The sequence below is a fragment of the Manacus vitellinus genome, unplaced genomic scaffold (assembly GCF_001715985.3).
Source record: "Manacus vitellinus isolate BGI_N305 unplaced genomic scaffold, ASM171598v3 scaffold_0_pilon, whole genome shotgun sequence".
Classification (NCBI taxonomy): Eukaryota; Metazoa; Chordata; class Aves; order Passeriformes; family Pipridae; genus Manacus; species Manacus vitellinus.
Genome location: NW_021938789.1, coordinates 22558616 through 22572824, shown reverse-complemented (window position 1 = coordinate 22572824; position 14209 = coordinate 22558616). Strand labels below are relative to the sequence as shown.

General features: G+C 39.1%; 1 protein-coding gene across 7 annotated transcripts in view; it reads right to left on the bottom strand.

The window, feature by feature from the left end:
* Window positions 1–125: 125 nt before the first annotated feature.
* Window positions 126–14209, bottom strand: part of KIAA1211 (KIAA1211 ortholog) — a 124778-nt gene continuing 110694 nt past the window's right edge. For 3 of the 7 annotated variants that reach the window (XM_018069426.2, XM_018069411.2, XM_029962986.1), the window contains 5 exons: window positions 13826–14008; window positions 8968–12250; window positions 7318–7508; window positions 6099–6264; window positions 126–2925 (listed from right to left, as the gene is read on the bottom strand). In XM_018069426.2, the coding sequence (XP_017924915.2) occupies window positions 2765–2925; window positions 6099–6264; window positions 7318–7508; window positions 8968–12250; window positions 13826–14008 (3984 nt within the window). In that variant the 3' untranslated portion in view covers window positions 126–2764. The remainder of the gene's footprint in view (window positions 2926–6098; window positions 6265–7317; window positions 7509–8967; window positions 12251–13825; window positions 14009–14209) is intronic. The other 4 variants (XM_018069402.2, XM_018069394.2, XM_029962974.1 and 1 more) reach the window with 2 other exon arrangements.

Below are 14209 nucleotides of genomic sequence, written 5' to 3'. Positions count from 1 at the left end.
TTCCTCCATTTTATTATTAGCAGAAATGCGTAAGCAAGACACATGTACCTCCGTAAAAAGTTCTATTTGTAAAGCAAATCCGAACTACATGATTTGCAAAAGGAGACACACAGTACATACATCGATTAGATAATTTTGACTGGGTTATAGTTTAATAAGAATTAAAATGACATTAGTATAATAAACAATTGCACTTTAAAACATTTGAAAAATTAAAAAAGTACACAACGAATACCCCACAATTGTACATCTTATAGTTTTTATACATTACTATATGAACATAGAGGTTAATCATATATAACCTTGTCAGAAGAAATGGTATTTTGTGTTTGTATAAGTTACAAAAATTTGAGACAATATACTACATAGTGGCTTGTTCAGTTCTTAAAATATTTTTGCTGTTTTAAGCTGGGTAGTAATGTTCTGGGTTTATTTTTACAGATTTCCAATACTTTATCAGAAATGGTTGCAACAAAGCTAAAGCAAAGTAACACTTCACTTCGTTGGTATTTAGTGCAAATTTTTGTTAATTTAAAATGAAATGTCACTGTTGCACGTGTACACTTTAGAAATGTTTCCATCGAGTACTGCACGTAACAGTTTCCATTGTTACACTAGATACCTTTATGGTTGAAAAAACCCTCTGGTTTGAAGCTTCAGCTTAAGACCATCCTTAATGAAAACTTATTCTATGTGCTGTAAATGGATTGTATTGGAAAATTGCATCCTTATGTCATGCACAATAGCACCTAACTTTGCTATGCTTTTCAGAGTACCGGTATTTTTAATCCTGATTTACTTCACCTTCTCTGTATGTCTACCTGGCTCCCCCTCCCAAGAAATAATTGTAAAGATGGGTTTCAGGCAGTTTAAATTACAAATAGGTACTGCAGGCAAACAAACTTGGAAAAAAACCTTAAATTTAACTTAAGATGCACTAATTCCTGGTGCTAGCAGAGCAAGAAGAATTAAGGGGCCAATTCTTTCTTCAGATATTGAAGACATTAAGTTTTTTTTTCCCCTAAGCATTTGAGAGCAGCATTGCCCTGTTTCTGTTTAAAACATATTAATTACTTATATTAACAGTAAAAAGTTACTTTAGAGATTCTGTTTTAAATATGAAACTGAGCAAAACTGATGGCTTTTGACCAAGAAAGCCCATCTTGCTGCTGCATATCTACTCAATCTAACACATCCACTGTGTTTGTGCTATTGTAACCATGATAGGGAGCCACTGTTTGGTGGGAAAGGCTGTACTCGACAGTGACTTGCTGTTTGATTCTGAGAACAGGAGGATACAGCAGGTTTCATTCTGTTTTCTGCATAAAGTGCTACTCCTTATGCTGCATACAGCAGTTTGGCTAAAACACTTCCATGAAGCATATGTGGCATCATTCTATAATGATATGTCTTCATTTTATGAAAATGTCTCCTTTTATGATGTCGTAGGCTTAAAGGTTCTTTTAAGCCTTATGGTTATAAGGAGACATACAGATTTTTTAAAGTCTTCCTTGTAAAACAAACTCAAGTGAACTATTTAATAGCGTGACTTTCAAAAATGCAGACCTAGCTATTTCTATGGGATGTTGAGGATAGCGACATTTTTATTACATCTTGGACTTTATCCTTTTTTGTAAGAGAGAGGGAGTGAACATTTTTATTTTAGTTAGGTGAAGTAATAAAGTTTTCAATTGCCACAGCAGATACCTGAGATGGGGTAAGTAACCTTTTCTGAAGTGATCTGGCTGTATTGGTCAAAGTACAGGAAGTTATCTGAACTACCTGAAGTTGCATGTAAAACTGGGAGTAAAATCGGGAAGAATGCCGAGTTAAAACTCTCACTGACTTAGCTTTCCATTCTCAGTTAACTTCAGTTCTGCCAGTCTTACTCCTGTGGGAACTTACTGAGACAAATTCCATAGCTACATTTGCAATGTAGAACAGTTTAATTCCAGTCATTCAATTGATTTAAAGTTGTAATCTGCAATCACTGTCTCTATGCATCTTAAATATGGCCAAGCACAAACAGTGATGCATTTAAATGACTAGAAGAAACACTGACTTCTTGGCTTCTTTTTGAAAACTTAATGATATTTGCTTAAATAACTGTGGGGTTTTTAAAGTAGGATTAATTGTTTTTTTCCTAGGAATGAGGGAATATAGATGTAGTATATTAATACTACAATGGAAGAAATTACCTCAGCATTTGGATGGTACCATCTTTCTGCTTATTATTTGCATGTGGAACGGTATATCCTGAAGTTCTTCATTAGGGAAAAAGCTTTCAAATAGCAGGCAGAACTGACATTTCATACAGTTTAACATTTTTTTTTTAAATTATGAATAAGAGAAGGGAACATGCATCTTGCCTTAATTTTAACAACAGACTGCTGAAAGAAAATTCTGAGATCTCGATTAAAGTTTAGAGATCTAAAATTCCAGAACTGAGTACCCACAGAATTTAAGAAGCATCTGAACTGAAGTTCTGGCCCTTATTATGATACTCACTAAAATTTACATCCAGTATCTGAGCATTCTTAAGTTTTTGAGAGTCTGGCTGTGAAATTTTTGCCATGACCTCATTTAGCTATTTGTCAAAGCAATGGAATATATGACTTGAGTAGGCTTAACAGTGAGCTAGAGCAAAATGGTAATCAGTTCAATTTTCAGTCCTTCCATACATGCATTTTCAATTTTGTCATGTGTAAAATGCAGAATAAATAAAAGAAAGCAATTAATAGCAATAGAGATGTAGTTTTACAGTTTACTTTATGATCTGTGGACAATCACTCCAGGCTTTTGCTTTCCTCTTGGCTAACGCAAGCCAGGCTGGTTCTGTTGACACAGGGTTAGCATCAGGCGTAGAGAATCTCTTGGCCACCTCTTTTGTCAGTGGGGTTGATGGAACAGAATCTGAAATTTCCACTGGAGAGGAAAAAGAAAAAAACATTAGTTGAACCCTGTGCTTTCTTGCAGGATTCTAAAGGTTTCACTTATATGTGAAGATGAGCTCAGTTGGTTAGAACATGGTGCTGATAACAACACCAAGATCGTGGGTTTGATCCCCTTATGGGCCATTCACTTAAGAGTTGGACTCAATGATCTTTCTGGGCCCCTTCTAACTCAGAATATTCTGTGAAACTCAACCAAACTTAGTATCAGATCATGCCTTCTTAACTGTTGTTGATTCTATATTCTGAACCAACACTTGATATTTATTTCCAACACTTTTAGGTAAATCTTACTGTATTTGCATAATAATCAAGTGAGGAGGAGCTGAATTTCCTTTTTCAGAGGTGACTCCAAGTAATCCAACTCACAAAACAGGGACAAAATTTTCAGTCTCTGTGAGAGCCAAACATTTCCAATTTGCCAGGCTTCCTCTTTACATAAACTGTTTTAATTACATCTGCAACATAGCAAACAATGGGAAATAAAGCTAGGGTTTTTTTCTCTTTGGTAACACAGCTGCTGCACATGTTTAAGCCAACTGCATTCAATAGGATTTAAAGTCTCTCTTCAGATTAGTGTTCTTAAATAAACTAAGAGAAGAAAGTGGTCCTATAGTTACCTGCCTCAGTTAACCCTGCCCATGAGACTATCCTGAAAAAGAAATAAATCTGCTTTCTCCATTAGCTGTTTGACACATTTTCTTCTAAGTAGTGTCTTTAAGACAAACAGCTGTCTCTGCAAGAAAATGTGTTGAATAAACAACTGATTTCTAAGAAGCAACTTCACAGAGCAGAACTGTAGAATGTATCATAGTAACCAGATGGGAAGATTAATTCTGAGACAGTGAATGCCCTTGAAAGCAACCTGGATAGAAATGAGTCCTGTCTGAAACCTATGGAGTAACTCTAAAAATCATAGTTACAAAATAACTCCTCACTCATCCTCCCCCTTACACATTTTCTTTTTTTAGAGCCAAAAAGATTTTTTTTTTGCTAAATGTTCAGATTCAGTCCAAATTCCTTTAGTTGAATTTCATTTTCAGGTTTTTAATGTTTTAAAAAGCTTTAAAATTCCATGGATGCCAAAAATTGTTCATGCTTTACAGCATTTTACACGTGCCTTACAGCATTCCTGTCAACCTGTAACAGGGCTCTATTGCAACCCTACTCCAAAAGATTCAGCGGTGTGATGTTATGCTCTACGTGGTCAATTCTAGCGGAAATCAATTCTTTCTATTACGTCTTTAATCATATATTTTTATCTGTAAATAATGAACCCTAGCACAGCTACTACTGTAGATGGATACTTTGAAAAGCTAATTATTTTAAATGCTATGGTAATTTATGCTATTTTAAAGGTTAGACACTCTTATCAGTTCCTGTTGTACAAGACTCAAGTGCAACTCTGAAATACACCTTCTTTTAAGTTTTGGGTGTTTTTAATGTCCTTAAAGGAGAACTCAACAAACTCATTTTAAACATGTCCTAGGCTGGTCTTCTGTCTTAAATGCTCTTCTAACTGTGGGAAACCCAAATTGGTCCTGTCATCCATAATAAACAAATACTTGTATGTAGATATTTGTGTAGTTGCTAATGGCTGCCTGGCTCCAAATGTAGCCAGTAATCACAGGGAAATCCAGTCACTGTTCCCTTTAGGGCCAATAGAGTTATTTCACTTTAGGTGACTGACAATTGGTAATTCCTCCTCAATTTCCCCCTGAACTCTCGTTCTAGTGCAGACAGACTGATCCTGGATAACTGGGGTTTGACCCTTCTTTGGTCTAATTTGGCATCATCTGTTGTGCTGGAGTTTGATTTCCGCTAGAATTGACCACGTAGAGCATAACATCACACCGCTGAATCTTTTGGAGTAGGGTTGCAATAGAGCCCTGTTACAGGTTGACAGGAATGCTGTAAGGCACGTGTAAAATGCTGTAAAGGTTGAAAATTTTGGGCAATCTATGTGAGATGGTTTGAGTTGGAAGGGACTTTTAAAGGCCCTCTAGTCCAACCCAAGATGTTGCAAATTCTCAGGGACATCTGCTCTGGTGTGCAGCTGCAGTGTGAACATCCAGCTGCTGAACAACTGAATATAGACATGCACAGGGGTTGTTCAGCTTGGGACAGTCTGTAGTGTAGGAGCAGCACTGCTTTTTGTAACTTTACTGTTACAAATCAGATAAATGAATCACCTCATTGCTTTCAAAAGTTGCATTCCATAGTTCCTGGCTTGGAGTGGTACTGACTAAATGCAACTGATACATGTATTTACTTTCAAAGAAGCCCATGATATTTACTGTGCAACTTGTGAAAAGGTTTCTTCAACACCTATCTGTACTCTTCTCCAAAACCTTTAGCCTAGGAGTACTGTTAGTTAGAGAAATATTAGGCAAGTTTCTATTTCAACAATCACTTTATACCACCCCAAATATTATGCCCTGTGGGGAAGTATTTATTTCAGTGTGCCTGCCTTTTGAGTATGGAATTTTTTCAGCTTAATTGAAGTGACAGATAAAGCAGTAGGTTCTGGTTCCAACCTTCCATACCAAATATTTGACTGGTAACAGGCTTGCTTCAACTGAACTGATTCATTTTTGCGTTTTTCAATGAAATGGGAATACTCATTTCCAATATTGTGGGGTGAATATTTCTCCTTTACAAACTGGGAGGTGTGAGAACACAACATGCTTCATTTCCTACACAAATACATTTTGTAGAAGTTAAATATCATTCCACTTCTGTGCTAACCCCCAACCTAAAGGCAAAACAGTACTGCAATTTCAATTTACAGTAAATCTGATCCCTCTAATGTGCATTAGTCATGTTCCAAAAATACTGTTGGATATGGCTTGGGGAGACAGCCTAATTTTGTTGACTTGAACTGGGGCAATTCTAAGGAACTGCAGTAGGGCAGCCTTAATAACTGGGGAACCTGCTGAAAACCTGTTAAAATTATGTATTTCCAGCATACTGGCCAGCACATCAGACAGGGACAAGTTGTGTTGTTCTGTGCTGAAAGCAAATTCATTTGTAATTCTAGGGGTACTATATAAGGAGAAAAAAGTAATGTGTTCACTTTCTCCAAAACATGCAATACCATTTCTGAAGTGCAATATTTCTAGAGTGAATCTGAATCTCTCACTGTACCTGTCACAGAAGTTGGAAGGGTGTTTGACTTTTTTAGCTGCTCCCTTCTTTCTAGTCTTGACACAGCAGTCTCAGTTTTCTTCTCCCCTTCTTGAGTTGTAGATTTCTGCAGTGTGCTCGTTTTGCTGCTGCTACTTTTATTATCTGACTGATTACTTACGGCAGCCTAGAACAGAGAAGGAAAACTGCTAAATGAGAAACAGTCTGTCATGTAATGGCTACAAGTTCGAGATGACACACTTGGTTCTTTCATTCATCACCTGGCCTTTCTTTAACCTTCCTTTCTGGCAAAGGATCACAACACTCTGATACTTCTAGAACCAACAGTTATTAGAGACTGTAAAACAAACCACCACAAAGTTAAATTTGTCATGTTGTTACTTCAGTCAAAATACTGAACAGTTTGAGCCAGCCCTGCCCATTAAATACAGCACTGAAACACACTGTGCATCTACAGGCAACTTCACACACACTGGTTTTCTTCTACCAGTTGTCTGTATCAGTGGTTGTACATATATCCATCAGAAATCTGGGTCTCATAACAGACATCAAAATATATTTAGTTATCCATGTAATCTCCCTGTTTACCATCTGTGATATCTATATACAGCATCACCATTTGTGTAGCATCACTTTGGTACTGTAAGTGGAAATGCTTTCCTTACTAACATGAAGAGTAAATAACTATTTGGAGAATAGGAAAGAAGTGATACTTGAATTCAGTGCCTGCTTAAGGCATTTGGATGTATCACATGATTGTCCATTTCTTTAATTTATCTGTATTTTATCCAAATACTACATGTAACAATAAAAATAAATTCAGACTTACTAATATTCACCTATAAAGGTGTATTCCAACTGTTATTCCCCAAGCATTAACATCTTATTTGCTCAAGCTCTAAAAGAACACATTGCACACAATTTTTCTGTTCCATCACCTGCACACTGGTTTTGCTTATGATTGCCATTAACTACCACCAGATATCATCAAAGTTTACAGTAAAATTGTCATATTGTTGTGAAGTATTTTTTCTTAGAGGTCTTGGTTTTGCAAAAGCAAACTCTGGACTTTCAGACTACTTTTTACTCACTGTCATTTTAGCTTTTATTAAATCTTACAAACAAAGCATTAAAAAAATGCTCCACATAAGAAAATTAGCTAACAGTTATAATCATGGTATCAGTATTGTTAATAAGCAGGTTCCTAAAGATTGCTTACATTTTCTTTAGCCAGCTTCTCTGCTTGCTTTGCCTCTCTGGCTTGTCTCCTCTCTTCCCTTGTGGCTTGCTGCTCACGAAATCCCTTTTGCTTTTGCAGTGCCAATGTAATCCAAAGCGGTTGTGAAGTTTCCACTTTTTCCATCAATTTAGAGCCATCTAAAGAGTGCCTGCTCTGGAGGACAGGCTTTTCTGAAAGAAAATATGACAAGAATTGATTGAGTAATGCACATCTCTTGTCTCAAGAAAACTTCTGTACCTTGTGGAAACACTGGAGGTAAGCCCGTTGAATGTCAGGTCAGTCACAGACCCTTGTGGACTGCATGGAGAATCCTGAAAAAGATTTTATGCCTCAGGAATAACACCTAATTTGACACACTCATACAGCTGGCAAAATGTATCTTTTTTTTTTTTTTTTTTTGTGAAAAAGCCTACTCCAGAATTACAGCCTTATTTACTACAAATATTTGCACTGTGTGGGATATTTGGTGAAAGTGATATCTTTGCCTTGATTGTTTATAACTGATAAAAGGGATACAGCCACTACATACTGCAGTTCCCTGGTTTTTCAGCCGTAATTTAGGGAAGAAGAGTGTCTGAACTTCACACAAAAGAAGGGGACTAAAATTACATACCGCTGTAAATTCAGCCTCTGTTATAAAAAGTTTTTTAAATTGACACTTGAGCATTTGACTTTCTCTGCTCTGAGTGGATTTGGAGCTAGCACCCAGTATAGAACTGTGAGTGTCAGGGAGCAGCACTGGGTTGCAAAGGTGCTTCTGCAGAGCTCAGTGAGCACAGAAACTCTCAGCTGGCCCTGAACCTGCTCTCCCATCCAGCAGCTATGCCTCCAACTAGTTTCCATAAATCCACATTTTAAAAAAATGGAAGTCAAAAGAAAAAGTGTAAAAAATTGAAAAGAAAAAAAAAAAGGCAGCAGTTCTGCTGAGAGATGGTTTTAGACATGTTCTGATGCTTGCAAAATTCAAGAATGAAAAAAAATTAGGATTTCCCAATGAAATGCTGAATTCCTGCCTTTCTCTTTTGGGTGTCCTTATGCTGAAAGGATGTTTTTCTTTCTTGTACAAATTACTACTTTCAGCCTTTCTTTAAAGAGTCACTATGACTACTGTGATTGTTTCTACTACTGAAGAGTAGCTCTGAAACGCAGACTCCCATGCTCAGCTATGCTGGGTTAGATAGAGAATTTGCCCAGGATAAGAGGACCTAAATCTTATTATTTTTAAAACTAGATAACAGTTCCCTAAAAAATAGAAACAATAGAGTATAAATTTTAAAAATTACAGCCTCTGCTCTGCTGACACCATTACATGTGGACCATAGAGTCCATCCCCTGACTAACCAGGTAACATCTCTACGAGGAAAACACACTCACACACTTCTGTTACCTCCCTGAAATTAACTTTCTTAAGCAGGTTGCACCAGTCACACTGAGTTTGTGCATTTCTGAATTAAATTGTGGGGATAGGAATTCCCGCTCATTCAGACAACCCTAAGCAAAGTAATGGTCCTCCACAAATAACATGACAGGTAAAAAATATAGCTTAAGATCAAACATCTTCCTCTGGACCTTCAACATCTCATTTTGGAAGTGCAAACAATAGCTAAATATGCTTTGAAAAATACATACCTTTCTTCAATGGCTCAGGCTTTTTGTCATTTTTTTCTCTCCATGGAATACTTAGAGATGGGAAAAATGACTTCTTTTCTTTGATTTCTTCCTCTTCGTTTTTGTACTCATCAGATGGTGTGGGCTGCACTGCATTTGCTCTGTCTTCTTTTCTCCAGCCACCATCTGATTCAGCTTTAGCCACCCTTTGCCCCAGCATTTCAGATAGGTTTGATCTGTTCATTTTAGAGAGAGGAGATGATGGTGGGGTTTGGCTGGTGGGCTTCGGAGCTATAGCAGGTTTCTGTGGGACCACTGACTTGCATGCTGGTTTCTCATGAGCAGGTAAAGCACTCTGGCCAGTGGCTGGTGGGATCACTGGTGTGCCCACTGGCTGTGAAAACTCAGTCACAGTAATTGAAGAGTCTTTTAAATTACCAGGGACATTTGCTCTCCCCACGTCGGGGGAAGTACTCTCTTGTGGAGCAAAAACAGTGGATTCTTTCTCACCTTCTTTTGAGGTGAGTGGGTCAGGCACACCGTCAAAACTGTCTCCTGCACTGTATCTTTTCTTTTTCCTTTGCTCTGCTTGTTGATCATAATGGAAACGTAAAGAGTAGTTTGTCCTTCGTAACTTTATCCCAAAAGGAGAAACATTTTCTTCTCCATTTGGTGACGGTTTATCTGGTTTTTTTGTGCTGTTGTTTTGCTGATTTTCCAGAGCACTGGGAAGTTCTGGCTTAGGTAATTCTTTACCTGGAGAATGAGGAAAACTTGGAACAAGGAAAGATGGAAGATCTTTTGCAAATTTACAGCCTTCTGTATTGTCTGTCACTTCACTATGGGTTTCCACTTTCTCCTTAGCCTTTTCAACTAAATTTTCCTTAAAAGTGGTAGCCACATCCTCCTTCAAATCAGCGGATGAGCCAGTGTTTCTCCCCACAGCCACTGTTTCATTGCCTTTTGCCACACTTACATTCTCAGGGTCTGAATTCATTTTTGAAACTTCTGAAAATTTCTGCCATGCTGGTGTTATTGAGAACTTTGCATTTGCAGAAAGGGTTTTCCTTAAATTACCATGGGGAGCACCCTGTCCTCGGGGTGTCCAGTCGTCACTGTGCCTGCAGGCACTTACTCGGTCTCTCTCATTATATTTGTTGTTTTCTGCATTCTTCAGTATTCTGGAGCGAATAGAGGCCCACTCAGCTAGTACGGCCTGGTTGTTCAATGTCTCTTGAGCGTGTTTAATTTTACTGCTGCTAGGTTTGAGATCCTGTTTTTTTTTCTGGGACTTCTCTGGTGAAGGAATTTCCACATTTTTCCTCTCTTCTGTTAAGCCAAGTAATGATTTGCAAGCCGTGTCCTTAATCTGGTTCAGGTTAACTGCTGTGCCACACAGCTGTGCTCCAGTAACCAAAATAGCTGTGTGGGGCACACACGCAGATGATGGGAGGGTGTGAGAGCCCTTACTGATGGTGTGCACCCTGCAGTCTTTGACAGATGGAGAAGAGAGTCCTGTTCCTTTGATGGGTGTGACAGGACTCAGATTTACTTTCTGAAATATGATCTGTTTATCTCCAGAAGACACTTGAAATGTGAAGGGTCTGGATGCAGTTTGTCTTTCATCTACCTCTTGCCACCGAAGTTCTTCCCCTATGCGCTTTTGCTCCTGAGCTTCAACATCTCTCTTCAGTTTCTGGGCTAGCATTTCTTCTGCTGTTTTATTCCCTTTTTCTGGCTGTTTGAGATTTTGGGCTCTTGTTCCTTCTTGGAGCTTCTCCTCTGTTGGATGCCTATCAGCCCCTCTGGAACAGAACTGATCCTTGTCTTGTGGCTGTTCCAAGGATATTTCTTGGGTTTGCTGAAGATTTTGTCCTTCTGTGTCTGTCTTCTGCTCTTTCAGCTCATTCCATTCTTGTCCATTTTGTTCCTTCTGCTGCTTCAGTTCATCTTGTGGCATACCCTCTGAACTTTCCATGTGCATTTGTTTTATGAGCTTGTGTTTCCTCTGCTCTTCCCGTTTCTTTTTCTTGTCTATTACTTGCTGGGGTTGTTCCTTATCTGTCTTTTCTCCTTTCTCCTTCAAATACCTTTGTTCCTCCTGTTTCTTCTCTTGTTTGAGGCTCTCAGGTTCTTTCTCCTTCAGTTTTATTTCAGTGACTTGAAGCTCTTTCTCTTCTAGGTCTCCTCTCTGTATTTCTTCCTTGTTTTGTTCCTTGAGTACTTTTGGTTCCTTCAGCCAATTTCTTTCTTCTTCCTCTTGACACTCTTTTTCAGTCCTGTGTTGCCTTAATTCTTCCAGTGCTATCCTCTTCTGCTCCTTCAGCTCTTGTCTCTGTTTCTCCTCCAGCTCTTTGCACTTCTCTTCCCATTCCTGATGCCTCTGCTCCTCCAATTCCTTATGTCTCTGCTCCTCCTGTTCCCAGTGCTTCTGTTCATCTAGCTCTTGCCTCTGATGTTCCTCCCGTTCCCTGCACCTCTGGTCCTCCAGCTCTTGTCTCTTTTGCTCTTCTTGTTCCTTGAGCTTCCGCACCTCCAGCTCTTGTCTCTGTTGCTCCTCCTGTTCCTTGAGCTTCCACACCTCCAGCTCTCGTCTCTGTTGCTCCTCCTGTTCCTTGAGCTTCTGCACCTCCAGCTCTCGTCTCTGTTGCTCCTCCTGTTCCTTGAGCTTCTGCACCTCCAGCTCTTGTCTCTGTTGTTCCTCCTGTTCCCTGAGCTTCTGCACCTCCAGCTCTTGTCTCTGTTGCTCCTCCTGTTCCTTGAGCTTTTGCACCTCCAGCTCTCGACTTTGTTGCTCCTCCTGTTCCTTGAGCTTTTGCACCTCCAGCTCTCGACTTTGTTGCTCCTCCAACTCCTTCTGCCTTTGCTTCTCCAGTTCCTGACACCTCATCTTCTCCAGCTCTTGCCTCTTTTCAGTCTCTGTCAGTCTTCTCTCCTCTTTATAGCATGTTTGCTCTTCTGTTTCCAAAGATATCTCTCTCTCAAGGAGATACTGCCTCATCTCTTCTTCACAACACCTTTTCTCCTGTTCTTTACGCATCTGTTCAAGTTCTTGGCACCTTTTTTCTTCCATTTCTCTTTGTTCATCCATTTCTACAATCTGTCTTATCCTTTCAGCCTCAAGGATCCCCCAGTGATCTTCAATTCTTTTCTCCTCTGCAAGCTGAAGCTGCTTCTGCTCATTTCTGCCTTGGATTAGCTTGTCTGCTATGAAGTGTCCATTATAACCTGGATATATGTCCTCATACAGCTGAGTTTCCAGGTCCTCTGGCTCAAATTCTGTTATTGTTAAACTTTGTGATCCCTAAAATTAAAAGACATGTTTGAAGTTACTGAATATTGCCTATTGGCTTGTTATTCTTTATAGTGATCAAAGAGTTGCAAATGCAAACCACTTTTTTCTGAACAGTGATTTAGATCCAGAGCAAACACACCCACCCCAATTTATGAATCACATCATCTTAGATCTCATGTCTCTCACCTATTTTGATGAGAGCCTTTAAAAGAAAGAAAACATCCCAACAGTGATAACAGTATAATGCTAAATATTGAATCACCATTTGGTGTACACTGAGACCTGACCTTTCAAATTTACAGAAGTCCAAGGAATAGAGCACAAGTTTCCTAAGCCTGTCCTACTACTTAGAACTCCATCCTTTAAGCCTGAAACAATTAATGCCTGCTTAAGGGCGTTGTTTTGCCAGTTCTTTCATGGCAAATCTATCTCTTACTTGCAGAGACGGAAGCTGTTGCCTGCAGAGATGAGCAATTGTCTCAATGGTAGCCAGGAAAGAACACTGCTCAGGAAAACACAATTTGCTGCTTTTCACAAATCCTGAGCCAGAATATCTTCCTCATTAGCTGTGCTGAGACTCCAGTACTATTGCAGGAACCGTGGGAACATGCATGGACAGCCAACCTAGAGCTCCCCAGGAATATTGCACTGTTCTGTGATCATCTGGTCAACTGACTGGTTCTCCATGCCTGCCCTACAGCCCTGGCATGTGGGTGCAATACCGGCAACAAACTGCGGATCTTCTTCACAGCTTACTCCTTGTCTCTGTAGCAACATGGTCTGATGAGCTGTACCTGAAGAGCACTTCCCAGCACTTCCCTTGAGGAAAACAGCTCAGCTAATGTCCTGTCTAGCTATCATTTTTCAAGCCATCATTTGGCTCCACTTAACCATTCTGTATAAACAAGAGGTTTAAATTTAATGTCTTTATTGCAAGAGCGATAAACGCAAATACAGTGGTGCGGAAGAAAGGACAGTGGCCTCTCCTGAACCCTGTGTAGTTTAGTAGTCTTGTCCCATTTACAAGCACTAGTAAGATGTCAGGATAAAAAACAAGAAATGTGCAGTAAGCGTGCAAATCTAGAATTTGATAATTCACTCTATAGCTGTTGCAAGAGCTACATTACTTAAGTCTTATTCTTTCCTATAGGACAAGGATATTTTCCCTGTCAGAACCCACATCAGTTTTGGAGAATCTAATTTTTTCCCAACCAAGTTTTGCACTACTAATTGCCTTTATCAGAGCTGCATTAACAGTGGCAGATATCTTCAGGCCTCTATGATGTAAAAATTTTACTAGAAAAACTAGACTCAGAAAGCTCTCCCAGTGTAAAATCCTGGTGGAATTACTTCAGGTTTAAGTAGTGTTTGTCTCAACTGGCAATATTATAACTTCTTTGCATCTTCTCTCCAGCTCATGTTTCAGCTGTAGGTCTCTCTCTTGACTTTAAGTAACACTGTAAATCGCATCTTAAGTTAATAACAGTCCTATGTCTATAGCTCCTGGTGCACTCAGTTATGGTTATTTTACCCAGCTTCAAAAGTAATCCCCCTTGTCTTGCTGTTTGGCCAGTGATTTAATACCTTTGTTAGTCTCTTGTGCTTTCCTGATACCCTCTGCTTTTTTGGCTTCACTGACAGCTTGTGCTTAGCTGCACTGTTGTCTAGACGAGCAACAGCCTGGGGAACTGAATCCAAATTGATTGTTTCAATTGTGCCAGAACAGGAAAATTGTCTTTTTGGCCGAGCTGATTTGACTGGAGTGACCTGTTTGTATCACAAACACAAGAAACTGTTATTAAGCTATTTGTTCCATAAAATAAATAAATAAACAAGTTAACAATACGTGTGCATGCACACACATGCACACCTTTGGAGTTTTGAATTCAAAGAGTTACTAGCAGAAAAGATTTGAAACCCTGGTTTTCAATTATACAAATCACAAACTTTGGACATGAAAGTTACAGC